Source organism: Rhipicephalus sanguineus, unplaced genomic scaffold (genome assembly GCF_013339695.2).
Source record: "Rhipicephalus sanguineus isolate Rsan-2018 unplaced genomic scaffold, BIME_Rsan_1.4 Seq6996, whole genome shotgun sequence".
NCBI classification, from domain to species: domain Eukaryota; kingdom Metazoa; phylum Arthropoda; class Arachnida; order Ixodida; family Ixodidae; genus Rhipicephalus; species Rhipicephalus sanguineus.
Genome location: NW_023615791.1, coordinates 1 through 14,475, shown reverse-complemented (window position 1 = coordinate 14,475; position 14,475 = coordinate 1). Strand labels below are relative to the sequence as shown.

The 14,475-nt window shown below is 53.0% G+C and overlaps 1 protein-coding gene across 1 annotated transcript; it reads left to right on the top strand.

The window, feature by feature from the left end:
• Positions 1-99: 99 nt before the first annotated feature.
• LOC119378123 (uncharacterized) lies at positions 100-2,372 on the top strand (the record flags this gene model as incomplete). Its single annotated transcript, XM_037647365.1, has 3 exons — positions 100-504; positions 609-979; positions 2,223-2,372. Coding segments are annotated over exons 1-3 (926 nt in total), but the record flags the coding sequence as incomplete, so codon positions are not given.
• Between the last annotated feature and the right edge of the window lie 12,103 nt (positions 2,373-14,475).

Sequence of the window (14,475 nt, the reverse complement as noted above, 5' to 3'; positions counted from 1 at the left end):
AAAGTATAAAGAGATAGCTTGGTCTAGGGCTCGGTATGCATTACGGACATTCTTCTGGGCCGAAAACAACGGTCACGCCTTCCTAGACTTCCAGCTTCCATGGCATCGTTGGAGCGGCTCCGCAAGAACCGCGGCGTCGTCAGGGCCAGCGTCACACGAACCATTACGCTCCTGACCGACGAACTTCAGGCCACGGCTCCCGATGCCGCGCAAGTTGATTCGCACGTTACATACCTGACTCAGAAGAACGTCGAGCTCGGCAACCTCAACAAGCAAATCCTCGACGCCACCGATGATGACGCTTACGACGAAGAGCTCGAGGCCGCGGAAGACTACGACCGGAAGGTGTCCTATGCCGTGTCTCGAGCGCGCTTCTTCCTGCGCGAACACGCCAACACAGCGACGGCAACGAGGACTTCAAGGCCCGAGGCTACGTTACTGAACGCCGATGTCGCTGGGGCCGGCAGCTCAGCGCATACCGAGGTCACTGACGCTGCACCTCGTGTAACAGAGGGGACACCCGGCCAGCAACCGTGCCGCGTCATCGCACAGTGGTCCTGCCGAAACTTCAGATACCTACATTTTCCGGCGCACTTCGCGACTGGCAGACCTTCTGGGACCACTTCAGTGCCACGATCCACCGTAATGAAGACCTTCTGCCGATTGAGAAATTTAAGTACCTCCTCTCGTATTTGAGTGGCGCCGCGAAGAGAGCCATCGAAGGCATTAGACTCACGGAGGTTAATTATGCAATCGCCATCAGGACCTTGACGGAGCGATTTGGTCGACGCGACTTGCTCATCAACGAGCACATCGACCACCTGCTCGCCCTACCACCAGTCAAGTCTTCGGCAGATGTCGACAAACTTCGCCTACTCTACGACAAGGTACAATTTCGCGTCTCGGCACTGACCGGTTCGGGCGTCTCACCCGACCAGTACAACGTGGTCCTCAACCAGGTCCTAATAGATTCCCTCAGGTGCCTGCCTGACGGACCATCGCGATTCCCCTCTAATGCGCAGAAGTCCAAGAAGCCGTGCCAGGATCGTCCACAGTATAGCGACCCTCCAAAGAAAGGATCCGTCAGGATGCAGAATGCTAAGCTTCCTGCGCATTTTTTTTTTACAACATTTGAGGTTCTAGGAGGAAGGCAGGCCAGGTATCGAACAACACCGTCTGCTTTCTCGCGGTTACTGCCGAAGATGTCAAACACCTCTGTCAGCACCGATGGGCATCATTGCCTACAGTGTCCGCCACTTGCTGCCGAATCTGTTGCAGTTACGGAAGAGGTGGGCCCCTTATGCAGCAGTTGTCAGCACACCATCGCGGACTGCAACGTTCAACTCTCAGCTGAGGAAAAACGGGCTCGGTTGCGCACTGCTCGTTGCTGCTACCGTTGCGGCTTGCAAAAACCACATGGCTCGTTTTTGCCGACGTGCGCGCAGGCACTCATCTGTAGTAAGTGCAACCGACGGACATCTCACGATCCTCTGTGAATTGTGCACGCCGGCAGCCCCAACCCGTGCAAACGCGACAACAGTGAACCAAGACGAGCCTCGCATCGCCGGGCGAGGCACGAACACGCCGTCAGTGACATCGGCCCCAAGCGCCCTGAGCGGAATCAACGCCGTTCTTCTCCAAACAGGACGAGTCTGGATCGAGTGCGGGTCCCAAAAGCGTCTCGTGCGCATTCTTCTTGACAGCGGTAGCCAGCGCACATTCATTTGAGCGGATGTCTCAAAGGACCTCAGATGCCCGGTATTGGAAACCAAAGAACTTTCCTTGGTGACGTTCGGCCACTCGAAGCCCCGCGAAGTAATGCGCAGTCGACGGGTAGCTTTGACTTTACGAGGCCACGTAGGGACATAGCGGTATACCGTGGAGGCTTGGAGGTCCCCGAAGTGTGTGCAGTTACAAGCCCGCCGCTCAGCACTGATATTTTGCAGCCTTTGTGTGACAAGACTATGATGCAGCAGACAACTTTCATCCCGACACATGGCACCCACAGGAAGTAAGCGTATTACTTGGTTCCGACGTCTACTGGAAGGTCGCGACTGGAAAAGGTTGATCATTTAACCAGCAACCTGACGGCCATGGAAACCAAGTTCGGCTGGACCGTTCAGGGCACCACGGAACGCGAAAGAAGTTCAGCATTTCCGCAGTGCAACCGCGGCGGCCCCCCGTCACAACTCCGGCCTTTCTTCAGAGGCTGCGCCCTTCAGACGGCAATACCACCAAGATATCCTCGCGTTCTTCAAGGAGGAAGCGGTGGTGGTTTCGACGGAGCTCAAGGTCCTCGCAGAGGCTTCGGAGTCCGGCCGCCCTTCCACCGGCAACGACGACACGTCTTCGCGGGACTACGGCCACACGCGGTACGGCGATTGCCGAGACGACGCCGTCGATGGACCTCATTATCTGCCGGATCGTACTCAACAGGGCAGACCTCAGTGGAGACAGCGTGGCCGGTCGGTCCACACCGCCGATGAAACCTGGGCCCGCCTGAAAGAGAACTGGAGGAGCGCACGTCTCAAGGCGCACGCGATTCCTAACGACCGCAGAGGCTGCTGGGAGTCGCGAAGTTTCTACTCCAGGTCTGGCTCGAGCGACAGCGAGACCGATCGAGGAAGAAGACACCCTTCGAGAGATTCGGCAGGGAAACGATGATGGCGACGTCGTCCAGGCCTGGGCGCGTTCCACAGGACAGTTGCAGCAGAGAATTCACACACCGCATCGCCGTCAGAAGCGCTAGCGAGTCCAGGGAGCTGACGCGTGGCGCCAAGCGGCAACGCGAATCGCATCGCAAGCGAGATTGGAGTGTCGCGCGAGAGAAGACTGCCGCATCTCACCTCGCGTGGCTTTTTGCACTCCGGTCCGAGGCGGTGGTTCGCACTCCATGGCCAGAGCGCTGCAGGGGTTGATGGCGGTGGCGGTGCTCACGGCTCGGGTCCGACTGTGGTCAGTCACACCTCCCAAGACCGAAGACTCCCGAGGCCCCCAAGAAAGCGACGCGCGTTTCTCGGGTTGAGAGGAGGAATCTCCCCCTAAAAGGGAAAGGAGGGAACGGGCCGTCTCGGCTGCAGAATGAGCGCAGTGTGCGAATGGCAGCGGGGGTGGCAAAATGCCCCCGTCCAACGCAACCCCCCCTCGCCGCGGCGCGGGTAAACATATCATGAGCCGAGGCGCCGCGATGAAGACACTGGGTTTGCTGCCTCTGGCGTCGATCGCTTGCTCGGGCTTCGCGGGCCCGTGTTGTTGAAAGGGGGAACCTGGCTTTGAGCTCCATTCTGGTGGCCGTGCCGATGATAGAGGGTTCGCTTGTGGTGGAATGGTTCGTTTTTCTTTTTGAAGATTTCTCCGTGTCACACGCCTCCGCTGCTCTGGGACTATCGGCACTCAAAGCAGCAAAGAAGGCGCCGACCCCACTTGTTGCTCAGCTGGGGTCCGCTCTGCTCCTGCGGCCTCGTCCTCTTGATTCTCCTGGTCTTTGCTCCTCCCGCCCTTTGTTTCTCTCTCTTGCTCTTTTCTTCTAAAGACGTTTGGAGGCGAATTTCTTGATGCCTGCGGCTATCCGGCTGCCACCCCTTTGCACAGTGGGATACAATGCTCGTGCCGCGGGTGCACTCCGAAGTTCGGTTGCCGGGTCTGCAGCTCTTCGTCGGGCTGTGCGGTGGTTCCGTGAATTCTTCTCCACCGAGGCCATTCGGGACCAGAAGCTGTTTTGCTGTTTTTTTCATTTCGCCTTGACCTTGGGTGTTGCTACAGGCTTTGGTGTCGCCGCTCTCTGCTGTGGCACAGCCGCTGGATGAAAAGCAGCCGTGGCTGTGGAATGCATGAGTTGAAAGTACCGGCCTTTGGGCATCTGCTGGCGAAAACGGTCGTTTCGGTTTGGCTGTTGTTGAAATGCTGCCGATGGGTGATCTGGCGACTCGAACAATAAGTTAGCCCCTCTCTTACTCTCTGAAAGAGCAAGCGCGTGCTCGCTCTCGAAGGCTGCATGCTAGATATCAGAGGAGCGTCCCGTCCGATGTCCACGCACAATAAAGCCCGTACGAACCGGACAGAGTTAGTTCTGCCCGAGATCGCAAGCTGTAACGTCGCACTGAGCTCGTACGTTGAGCCGTGCCCTCGGATGCTACTGCCTGCGGGCACAGGGGAGCGTTTCCCTTGGGCCACTCGTTCCCTCTGTTATAGTAGGGTTTGAGATCACAGACGTGCACCGGTCCGCTGATCGGTCTTAGCGTCAAGTCCGTCAGCTTGTACGCGAGAGAGAGACAGTCTCCCCTACCCGGTACAGTACTATCCACTTCGGTGCCAGAGAAGCTGAGTACTTCTTGCTGGCATCGCTTAGGACATGATTGCGCTCCAACACCAGGTCGCCCACTTTTTTACTGAACGTCCTGATGAGAGCGGTCATACTGCGCTTTTCTGCTCGCACGAGCAGTGCTCAGGTTTCGTCGCGCTTTGCACCAAAGCCTTCGTCACTTTCGCGCGCAGCCAAGGTGCATAATCAGCGCGTGCTGACGAAGCAACCAGTGCCGTGCTGCATTCCTGTAGAGTATGTTCTACGGCATTTGGCAGCTTCCTTCAAAGATTGAGGGTGGCGGGGGTAAAGCCAGTCGAGCGGGCTCACAGTAGCCCTGAGAGCAATTGTGCGTCCCCGCAATTTCAACAAGCATGTGCTGATGTTGCGGCTCCCACGTTCAATGAGATTTGCCTGGGCACATTACGTGGTCGTTCTCCTGCGCTTAATGCCAAAGGCTACGCAGGAGTGTACGAAGAGTTCGACAGAGAATCAGGACGAATTGTGCATTATAAACTGCTTTGGATATTCGAATCACGTGAACACCTCGATGAGCTTATGCACGAGTGTGCAGTGCCAACGTGCGGGAAATCACCGCTTTGAAGGACTCGTGTATCCTTCTCCGCGGGGATTTATCTTAGCAAGGAGTGGTCAGTTTTCAGCGGGTAGGAATTGAAAGTAGGAAGAAACGCGCTCACAGCGTTACTAGCTGCTTCAAGAGCGCCGTGCACTAACAGCAATACCAGCTGTGTCAACGTGCGCCACGGGGCTCCCGGAGCCCATCCAATAATTGCAAACTATTTACAAAAGATATCCCGCCGCTGTGCCTCTGACAACTCCCTTCGGCTAGCAAGCTTTCCACATAAACTGACGCAGTCCAAGTGGTTAGCGTTCTCGTCCTGCGAAGCTGGCTCGTCCGCCCTTCGTTTGGGACCGTCGTCGTCGAGCATTGTAGCAGTTACTCTGCTCTCAGGCTGAGTTTTAAAATTATCAGAATGAGTAGTAACGTTACCCCTCCTGATAACATTGAGCGTCGCAAGCAGTTACGTTGCTCTCAGGCTCGGCGTCGGGCAAGGTGAGTTGAATAGTAATGTTACTCTTCTCACAGACAACAAGCGTGTGCGTATGTGTGTCCACTACACGCTTTTCTTTCCCCTTCTTCAGCGAACAGTAATTCGTATAGCTGAAGGAGGGGTGCCCATCGCGCTAGCCTGCCACTCATACCTCTGCTCTGTGCTACTTCTACTCCCTTTGGCTAAAGTTCGCTGCAGGAATCGAATGTGCAGTAGCCGTTACCGCATCTTCGAACTGTTGCTTATTGGCAGCATCCGTGACAGCAATTGCAACGGCTGTAAGTCAGCCCTGTTTGCTGCCATGGTTCGTTCATGTGGTGTCAGTCACACACACACAAACTGGACTCGCTCTGTTGCACTGCTGGCCCCACGTTGGGCGCCAAATGTAGGGGTTCTTTTATAAAACATGAACACAACAAGCCGCGCGTGCGAACCTGTCCTTCGTTTGGATCGCTTCGCGCGCTATAGGAGTGTCGGTCACTCTTGCTAGTACTACGTAGCAGCCCTAACAGTCAGAGCTGTGGACCCCCTATCCCGTGGTTCGCATTGAGTCGCGACCGCGGCGGGTTTCAGGCCAGTGGGGACAGATACAAGTCTTTCAACTGAAGGTGTTTATTTCACCTCAGATACATATATCCCAATTGCAACGAATAGAGTAGCACATCAAGTTAACAGTAAACCTCAGCGGCGGAGTGTTCCGCACTACTGGGGAAAACAACCGTTAACAAATAGCAAGCACACGTTGAGGGAATGATAAATGCTCATCTCACCTCGCGTGGCTTTTGCACTCCAGTCCGGGCGCTGGTTCGCACTCCATGGCCGGAGCGCTGCAGGGGTTGATGGCGGCGGCGGTGCTCACGGCTTGGGGTCCAATGTCGTCAGTCACACCTCCCAAGACCGAAGACCCCCGAGAAAGCGACGCATATTCCTTGGGTTGAGAGGAGGAATCTCCCCCCAAAAGGGGAAGAAGGGAACGGGGCATCTCGGCTGCAGAATGAGCGCAGTGCGCGAAGGGCAGTGGGGGTGGGAAAATGCCCTCGTCCAACGCAACCCCCCTCGCCGCTGCGCGCGTAAACATATCATGAGCTGAGGCGCCATGTTGAAGACACTGGGTTGCGCGTGCAACCCCACAAAGGCTTGCTGGTTTAAATAAATTTCATTTGTCAGTCAGCACCCTGTCTGTCTCTTGTGCCTTTTTCTCTGTGGTGTCATGCTCGCTGTAATACGTGAGATTCGAAATGGTGTTGTAATAGCAGAGTTACACACATTGGTGACCGAAATGCAGCCCTCGCTTATTTCGCTCTTTGCTTTGCTACGTTCCATCTCTCAGCCCGTCACTCCTGCTGACAGAGTGCACTTCGTTGGCACGCAAGGAGGATGAGCAGGGAGCATGTGTGTCTGCTGCTACCCAAAAAGCAGCTTCTTGCTGCGCCTTTTTCTCTGGGGTGTCATGCTCGCTGTAAATACGTGAGATTCGAAATGGTGTTGTAATAGCAGAGTTACACACATTTGATGTCCGAAATGCGGCCCTCGCTTATTTCGCTCTTTGCTTTGCTACGTTCCATCTCTCAGCCCGTCACTCCTGCTGACAGAGTGCACCTCCTTGGCACGCGAGGAGGATAAGCAGGGAGCATGTGTGTCTGCTGCTACCCTAAAAGCAGCTTCTTGCTGCGCCTTTTTCTCTGTGGTGTCATGCTCGCTGTAAATACGTGAGATTCGAAATGGTGTTGTAATAGCAGAGTTACACACATTTGGTGACCGAAATGTGGCCCTTGCTTGTTTTGCTCTTTCCTTTGCTTACGTTCCATCTGTCAGCCCGTCACTCCTACTGACAGAGTGCACTTCCTTGGCACGCGAGGAGGATGAGCAGGGAGCATGCGTGCCTGCTGCTGCCCAAAAAGCAGCTTCTTGCTGCGCCTTTTTCTCTGTGGTGTCATGCTCGCTGTAAATACGTGAGATTCGAAATGGTGTTGTAATAGCAGAGTTACACACATTTGGTGACCGAAATGTGGCCCTTGCTTGTTTTGCTCTTTCCTTTGCTTACGTTCCATCTGTCAGCCTGTCACTCCTACTGACAGAGTGCACTTCCTTGGCACGCGAGGAGGATGAGCAGGGAGCATGCGTGCCTGCTGCTGCCCAAAAAGCAGCTTCTTGCTGCGCCTTTTTCTCTGTGGTGTCATGCTCGCTGTAAATACGTGAGATTCGAAATGGTGTTGTAATAGCAGAGTTACACACATTTGGTGACCGAAATGTGGCCCTTGCTTGTTTTGCTCTTTCCTTTGCTTACGTTCCATCTGTCAGCCTGTCACTCCTACTGACAGAGTGCACTTCCTTGGCACGCGAGGAGGATGAGCAGGGAGCATGTGTGTCTGCTGCTGCCCAAAAAGCAGCTTCTTGCTGCGCCTTTTTCTCTGTGGTGTCATGCTCGCTGTAAATACGTGAGATTCGAAATGGTGTTGTAATAGCAGAGTTACACACATTTGGTGACCGAAATGTGGCCCTTGCTTGTTTTGCTCTTTCCTTTGCTTACGTTCCATCTGTCAGCCTGTCACTCCTACTGACAGAGTGCACTTCCTTGGCACGCGAGGAGGATGAGCAGGGAGCATGTGTGTCTGCTGCTGCCCAAAAAGCAGCTTCTTGCTGCGCCTTTTTCTCTGTGGTGTCATGCTCGCTGTAAATACGTGAGATTCGAAATGGTGTTGTAATAGCAGAGTTACACACATTTGGTGACCGAAATGCGGCCCTCGCTTATTTCGCTCTTTGCTTTGCTACGTTCGATCTCTCAGCCCGTCACTCCTGCTGACAGAGTGCACTTCGTTGGCACGCAAGGAGGATGAGCAGGGAGCATGTGTGTCTGCTGCTACCCTAAAAGCAGCTTCTTGCTGCGCCTTTTTCTCTGTGGTGTCATGCTCGCTGTAAATACGTGAGATTCGAAATGGTGTTGTAATAGCAGAGTTACACACATTTGGTGACCGAAATGCGGCCCTCGCTTATTTCGCTCTTTGCTTTGCTACGTTCGATCTCTCAGCCCGTCACTCCTGCTGACAGAGTGCACTTCGTTGGCACGCAAGGAGGATGAGCAGGGAGCATGTGTGTCTGCTGCTACCCTAAAAGCAGCTTCTTGCTGCGCCTTTTTCTCTGTGGTGTCATGCTCGCTGTAAATACGTGAGATTCGAAATGGTGTTGTAATAGCAGAGTTACACACATTTGGTGACCGAAATGCAGCCCTCGCTTATTTCGCTCTTTGCTTTGCTACGTTCGATCTCTCAGCCCGTCACTCCTGCTGACAGAGTGCACTTCGTTGGCACGCAAGGAGGATGAGCAGGGAGCATGTGTGTCTGCTGCTACCCTAAAAGCAGCTTCTTGCTGCGCCTTTTTCTCTGTGGTGTCATGCTCGCTGTAAATACGTGAGATTCGAAATGGTGTTGTAATAGCAGAGTTACACACATTTGGTGACCGAAATGCGGCCCTCGCTTATTTCGCTCTTTGCTTTGCTACGTTCGATCTCTCAGCCCGTCACTCCTGCTGACAGAGTGCACTTCGTTGGCACGCAAGGAGGATGAGCAGGGAGCATGTGTGTCTGCTGCTACCCAAAAAGCAGCTTCTTGCTGCGCCTTTTTCTCTGTGGTGTCATGCTCGCTGTAAATACGTGAGATTCGAAATGGTGTTGTAATAGCAGAGTTACACACATTTGGTGACCGAAATGCGGCCCTCGCTTATTTCGCTCTTTGCTTTGCTACGTTCGATCTCTCAGCCCGTCACTCCTGCTGACAGAGTGCACTTCGTTGGCACGCAAGGAGGATGAGCAGGGAGCATGTGTGTCTGCTGCTACCCTAAAAGCAGCTTCTTGCTGCGCCTTTTTCTCTGTGGTGTCATGCTCGCTGTAAATACGTGAGATTCGAAATGGTGTTGTAATAGCAGAGTTACACACATTTGGTGACCGAAATGCGGCCCTCGCTTATTTCGCTCTTTGCTTTGCTACGTTCGATCTCTCAGCCCGTCACTCCTGCTGACAGAGTGCACTTCGTTGGCACGCAAGGAGGATGAGCAGGGAGCATGTGTGTCTGCTGCTACCCAAAAAGCAGCTTCTTGCTGCGCCTTTTTCTCTGTGGTGTCATGCTCGCTGTAAATACGTGAGATTCGAAATGGTGTTGTAATAGCAGAGTTACACACATTTGGTGACCGAAATGCGGCCCTCGCTTATCTCGCTCTTTGCTTTGCTACGTTCCATCTCTCAGCCCGTCACTCCTGCTGACAGAGTGCACCTCCTTGGCACGCGAGGAGGATAAGCAGGGAGCATGTGTGTCTGCTGCTACCCAAAAAGCAGCTTCTTGCTGCGCCTTTTTCTCTGTGGTGTCATGCTCGCTGTAAATACGTGAGATTCGAAATGGTGTTGTAATAGCAGAGTTACACACATTTGGTGACCGAAATGCAGCCCTCGCTTATTTCGCTCTTTGCTTTGCTACGTTCGATCTCTCAGCCCGTCACTCCTGCTGACAGAGTGCACTTCGTTGGCACGCAAGGAGGATGAGCAGGGAGCATGTGTGTCTGCTGCTACCCAAAAAGCAGCTTCTTGCTGCGCCTTTTTCTCTGTGGTGTCATGCTCGCTGTAAATACGTGAGATTCGAAATGGTGTTGTAATAGCAGAGTTAAACACATTTGGTGACCGAAATGCGGCCCTTGCTTGTTTCGCTCCTTCCTTTGCTTACGTTCCATCTGTCAGCCCGTCACTCCTACTGACAGAGTGCACTTCGTTGGCACGCGAGGAGGATGAGCAGGGAGCATTCATGCCTGCTGCTGCCCAAAAAGCAGCTTCTTGCTGCGCCTTTTTCTCTGTGGTGTCATGCTCGCTGTAAATACATGAGATTCGAAATGGTGTTGTAATAGCAGAGTTACACACATTTGGTGACCGAAATGCAGCCCTCGCTTATCTCGCTCTTTGCTTTGCTACGTTCCATCTCTCAGCCCGTCACTCCTGCTGACAGAGTGCACTTCGTTGGCACGCAAGGAGGATGAGCAGGGAGCATGTGTGTCTGCTGCTACCCAAAAAGCAGCTTCTTGCTGCGCCTTTTTCTCTGTGGTGTCATGCTCGCTGTAAATACGTGAGATTCGAAATGGTGTTGTAATAGCAGAGTTAAACACATTTGGTGACCGAAATGCGGCCCTTGCTTGTTTCGCTCCTTCCTTTGCTTACGTTCCATCTGTCAGCCCGTCACTCCTACTGACAGAGTGCACTTCGTTGGCACGCGAGGAGGATGAGCAGGGAGCATTCATGCCTGCTGCTGCCCAAAAAGCAGCTTCTTGCTGCGCCTTTTTCTCTGTGGTGTCATGCTCGCTGTAAATACATGAGATTCGAAATGGTGTTGTAATAGCAGAGTTACACACATTTGGTGACCGAAATGCAGCCCTCGCTTATCTCGCTCTTTGCTTTGCTACGTTCCATCTCTCAGCCCGTCACTCCTGCTGACAGAGTGCACTTCGTTGGCACGCAAGGAGGATGAGCAGGGAGCATGTGTGTCTGCTGCTACCCAAAAAGCAGCTTCTTGCTGCGCCTTTTTCTCTGTGGTGTCATGCTCGCTGTAAATACGTGAGATTCGAAATGGTGTTGTAATAGCAGAGTTAAACACATTTGGTGACCGAAATGCGGCCCTTGCTTGTTTCGCTCCTTCCTTTGCTTACGTTCCATCTGTCAGCCCGTCACTCCTACTGACAGAGTGCACTTCGTTGGCACGCGAGGAGGATGAGCAGGGAGCATGCGTGCCTGCTGCTGCCCAAAAAGCAGCTTCTTGCTGCGCCTTTTCTCTGTGGTGTCATGCTCGCTGTAAATACGTGAGATTCAAAATGGTGTTGTAATAGCAGAGTTACACACATTTGGTGACCGAAATGCGGCCCTTGCTTGTTTCGCTCTTTCCTTTGCTTACGTTCCATCTGTCAGCCCGTCACTCCTACTGACAGAGTGCACTTCGTTGGCACGCGAGGAGGATGAGCAGGGAGCATGCGTGCCTGCTGCTGCCCAAAAAGCAGCTTCTTGCTGCGCCTTTTTCTCTGTGGTGTCATGCTCGCTGTAAATACGTGAGATTCGAAATGGTGTTGTAATAGCAGAGTTACACACATTTGGTGACCGAAATGCAGCCCTCGCTTATCTCGCTCTTTGCTTTGCTACGTTCCATCTCTCAGCCCGTCACTCCTGCTGACAGAGTGCACTTCGTTGGCACGCAAGGAGGATGAGCAGGGAGCATGTGTGTCTGCTGCTACCCAAAAAGCAGCTTCTTGCTGCGCCTTTTTCTCTGTGGTGTCATGCTCGCTGTAAATACGTGAGATTCGAAATGGTGTTGTAATAGCAGAGTTAAACACATTTGGTGACCGAAATGCGGCCCTTGCTTGTTTCGCTCTTTGCTTTGCTACGTTCCATCTCTCAGCCCGTCACTCCTGCTGACAGAGTGCACTTCGTTGGCACGCAAGGAGGATGAGCAGGGAGCATGTGTGTCTGCTGCTGCCCAAAAAGCAGCTTCTTGCTGCGCCTTTTTCTCTGTGGTGTCATGCTCGCTGTAAATACGTGAGATTCGAAATGGTGTTGTAATAGCAGAGTTACACACATTTGGTGACCGAAATGCGGCCCTTGCTTGTTTCGCTCTTTCCTTTGCTTACGTTCCATCTCTCAGCCCGTCACTCCTGCTGACAGAGTGCACTTCGTTGGCACGCAGGAGGATGAGCAGGGAGCATGTGTGTCTGCTGCTACCCAAAAAGCAGCTTCTTGCTGCGCCTTTTTCTCTGTGGTGTCATGCTCGCTGTAAATACGTGAGATTCGAATGGTGTTGTAATAGCAGAGTTACACACATTTGGTGACCGAAATGCGGCCCTTGCTTGTTTCGCTCTTTGCTTTGCTACGTTCCATCTCTCAGCCCGTCACTCCTGCTGACAGAGTGCACTTCGTTGGCACGCAAGGAGGATGAGCAGGGAGCATGTGTGTCTGCTGCTACCCAAAAAGCAGCTTCTTGCTGCGCCTTTTTCTCTGTGGTGTCATGCTCGCTGTAAATACGTGAGATTCGAAATGGTGTTGTAATAGCAGAGTTACACACATTTGGTGACCGAAATGCGGCCCTTGCTTGTTTCGCTCTTTCCTTTGCTTACGTTCCATCTCTCAGCCCGTCACTCCTGCTGACAGAGTGCACTTCGTGGCACGCAAGGAGGATGAGCAGGGAGCATGTGTGTCTGCTGCTACCCAAAAAGCAGCTTCTTGCTGCGCCTTTTTCTCTGTGGTGTCATGCTCGCTGTAAATACGTGAGATTCGAAATGGTGTTGTAATAGCAGAGTTAACACATTTGGTGACCGAAATGCGGCCCTTGCTTGTTTCGCTCCTTCCTTTGCTTACGTTCCATCTGTCAGCCCGTCACTCCTACTGACAGAGTGCACTTCGTTGGCACGCGAGGAGGATGAGCAGGGAGCATGCGTGCCTGCTGCTGCCCAAAAAGCAGCTTCTTGCTGCGCCTTTTTCTCTGTGGTGTCATGCTCGCTGTAAATACGTGAGATTCGAAATGGTGTTGTAATAGCAGAGTTACACACATTTGGTGACCGAAATGCGGCCCTTGCTTGTTTCGCTCTTTCCTTTGCTTACGTTCCATCTGTCAGCCCGTCACTCCTGCTGACAGAGTGCACTTCGTTGGCACGCAAGGAGGATGAGCAGGGAGCATGTGTGTCTGCTGCTGCCCAAAAAGCAGCTTCTTGCTGCGCCTTTTTCTCTGTGGTGTCATGCTCGCTGTAAATACGTGAGATTCGAAATGGTGTTGTAATAGCAGAGTTACACACATTTGGTGACCGAAATGCGGCCCTGCTGTTTCGCTCTTGCTTTGCTACGTTCCATCTCTCAGCCCGTCACTCCTGCTGACAGAGTGCACTTCGTTGGCACGCAAGGAGGATGAGCAGGGAGCATGGTGTGTCTGCTGCTGCCCAAAAAGCAGCTTCTTGCTGCGCCTTTTTCTCTGTGGTGTCATGCTCGCTGTAAATACGTGAGATTCGAAATGGTGTTGTAATAGCAGAGTTACACACATTTGGTGACCGAAATGCGGCCCTTGCTTGTTTCGCTCTTTGCTTTGCTACGTTCCATCTCTCAGCCCGTCACTCCTGTGACAGAGTGCACTTCGTTGGCACGCAAGGAGGATGAGCAGGGAGCATGTGTGTCTGCTGCTGCCCAAAAAGCAGCTTCTGCTGCGCCTTTTTCTCTGTGGTGTCATGCTCGCTGTAAATACGTGAGATTCGAAATGGGTTGTAATAGCAGAGTTACACACATTTGGTGACCGAAATGCGGCCCTTGCTTGTTCGCTCTTCCTTTGCTTACGTTCCATCTCTCAGCCCCACTCATGCTGACAGAGTGCACTTCGTTGGCACGCAAGGAGGATGAGCAGGGAGCATGTGTGTCTGCTGCTACCAAAAAGCAGCTTCTTGCTGCGCCTTTTTTCTGTGGTGTCATGCTCGCTGTAAATACGTGAGATTCGAAATGGTGTTGTAATAGCAGAGTTACACACATTTGGTGACCGAAATGCGGCCCTTGCGGTTCGCTCTTGCTTTGCTACGTTCCATCTCTCAGCCCGTCACTCCTGTGACAGAGTGACTTCGTTGGCACGCAAGGGGATGAGCAGGGAGCATGTGTGTCTGCTGTGCCCAAAAAAGCAGCTTCGTGCTGCGCCTTTTCTCTGTGGTGTCATGCTCGCTGTAAATACGTGAGATTCGAAATGGTGTTGTAATAGCAGAGTTACACATTTGTTGACCGAAATGCGGCCCTTGCTTGTTTCGCTCTTTCCTTTGCTACGTTATCTATCAGCCCGTCACTCCTGCTGACAGAGTGCACTCGTTGGCACGCAAGGAGGATGAGCAGGGAGCATGTGTGTCTGCTGCTACCCAAAAAGCAGCTCTTGCTGCGCCTTTTTCGCTGTGGTTGTCATGCTCGCTGGTAAATACGTGAGATTCGAAATGGGTTGTAATAGCAGAGTTAAAACTTTGGTGACGAAATGCGGCCCTTGCTTGTTTCGCTCCTTCCTTTGCTACGTTCCATCTGTAGCCGTCACTTAATATTGACAGAGGCACTTCGTTGGCACGCGAGGAGGA